The 993-nt window shown below is 57.7% G+C and overlaps 1 protein-coding gene across 1 annotated transcript; it reads right to left on the bottom strand.

Annotated features, from left to right (window-relative positions):
* On the bottom strand, window positions 1–730 carry MPC1L (mitochondrial pyruvate carrier 1 like). The gene has a single exon (XM_007084358.2). The coding sequence runs from the start codon at window positions 611–613 to the stop codon at window positions 188–190; it is 426 nt and encodes a 141-aa protein (XP_007084420.2). The 5' UTR covers window positions 614–730; the 3' UTR covers window positions 1–187.
* Between the last annotated feature and the right edge of the window lie 263 nt (window positions 731–993).

The following is a 993-nucleotide window of genomic DNA, read 5'->3' as shown; positions in this document are numbered from 1 at the left end:
TCTATTTTTTTTATTAACCAAACTGCAGGTTTAAATCAGATTCGAACTGTTTTATTTGAGTCAAAACCAAACTTTTCACTGGCCTTTTCTTCAGGAAGAGTAACAGTTCAGTGCTTGCAAGCTGCAAAAACTCAATCGGGCCCGCTCAGCCAGGTTTGGAGGACGACGGGTTGGAGCTGGCGGCTGCCTAGCAGGAGTTGTCATCCTCAAAGTGGCTAGCACACACACGGTCGCTGGTGGGAACCATGGTGGGGTCGTTGGTGGTGGTGGTGGCAGCGGTGGTGGTGGCGGTGCCGCCGTAGTGGTGGATTACGAAGCGGCCCGCCTGCACACTCTGCGCCATGACGTTGGTGGTGTGGCACGCCAACAGCAGCAAGTTTCGAGGCTGTACGCGATAGGCGAAACGCATGAAGGCCAACGAGTAGAAGATGAGCGCCGTCGTCATGCGGCCACTGATGATGTCGGGCGGTGCCCTCATATCCTTAAAGGCGGCCAGCGGCAGGCCCCAGTTGGCCACAGGACCCCAGAAGTGCACGCTGGTCAGGTATTCCCGGAACTCCTTGGTCTTCATGTAGTCCCTCGCTCTCCGCCACAGTGCTGCCACCGTCGCCATGATCGCCGAGCGGTGGGAGCACCAACGGAATAACAGCCAGCCTCCAAAGACGTGGACGCAGACCCCGCCCCACGCAGCATCGGCCGCTGGCCTCGCGCCTTCGCGTGGCTGCCATAAAGTGCTCCACACAGCGCATGCCTCTGTCGCACGTGCCTTTAAGTGCAGGAGGTGAGGCCACGCCCTTCCGTCTTCACGTGACGGCCGTAAAGTGTATCTGGCAAGCACGTAACGAGGTTCCGTTGCGTTTGGAGATGGAAGGCGTAGCCTCGCCATCATCCGTAAGCAGCGCTGCCAGAAAGGATGCAGAGCGTGCGTGCTCGTGTGTGTGTGTGTGTGTGTGTGTGTGTGTGTGTGTGTGTTCGTTCCTCTAACAAAGGTGA

Source organism: Panthera tigris, chromosome X (genome assembly GCF_018350195.1).
Source record: "Panthera tigris isolate Pti1 chromosome X, P.tigris_Pti1_mat1.1, whole genome shotgun sequence".
NCBI lineage: Eukaryota > Metazoa > Chordata > Mammalia > Carnivora > Felidae > Panthera > Panthera tigris.
The sequence above is the reverse complement of the archived record's forward strand: the minus strand, read 5'-3'. Positions and strand labels throughout refer to the sequence as shown.

Coding starts and splice junctions, on each gene's coding strand:
- MPC1L (XM_007084358.2), bottom strand. CDS start 613: ATGGCGACGGTGGCAGCACTGTGGCGGAGAGCGAGGGACTACATGAAG.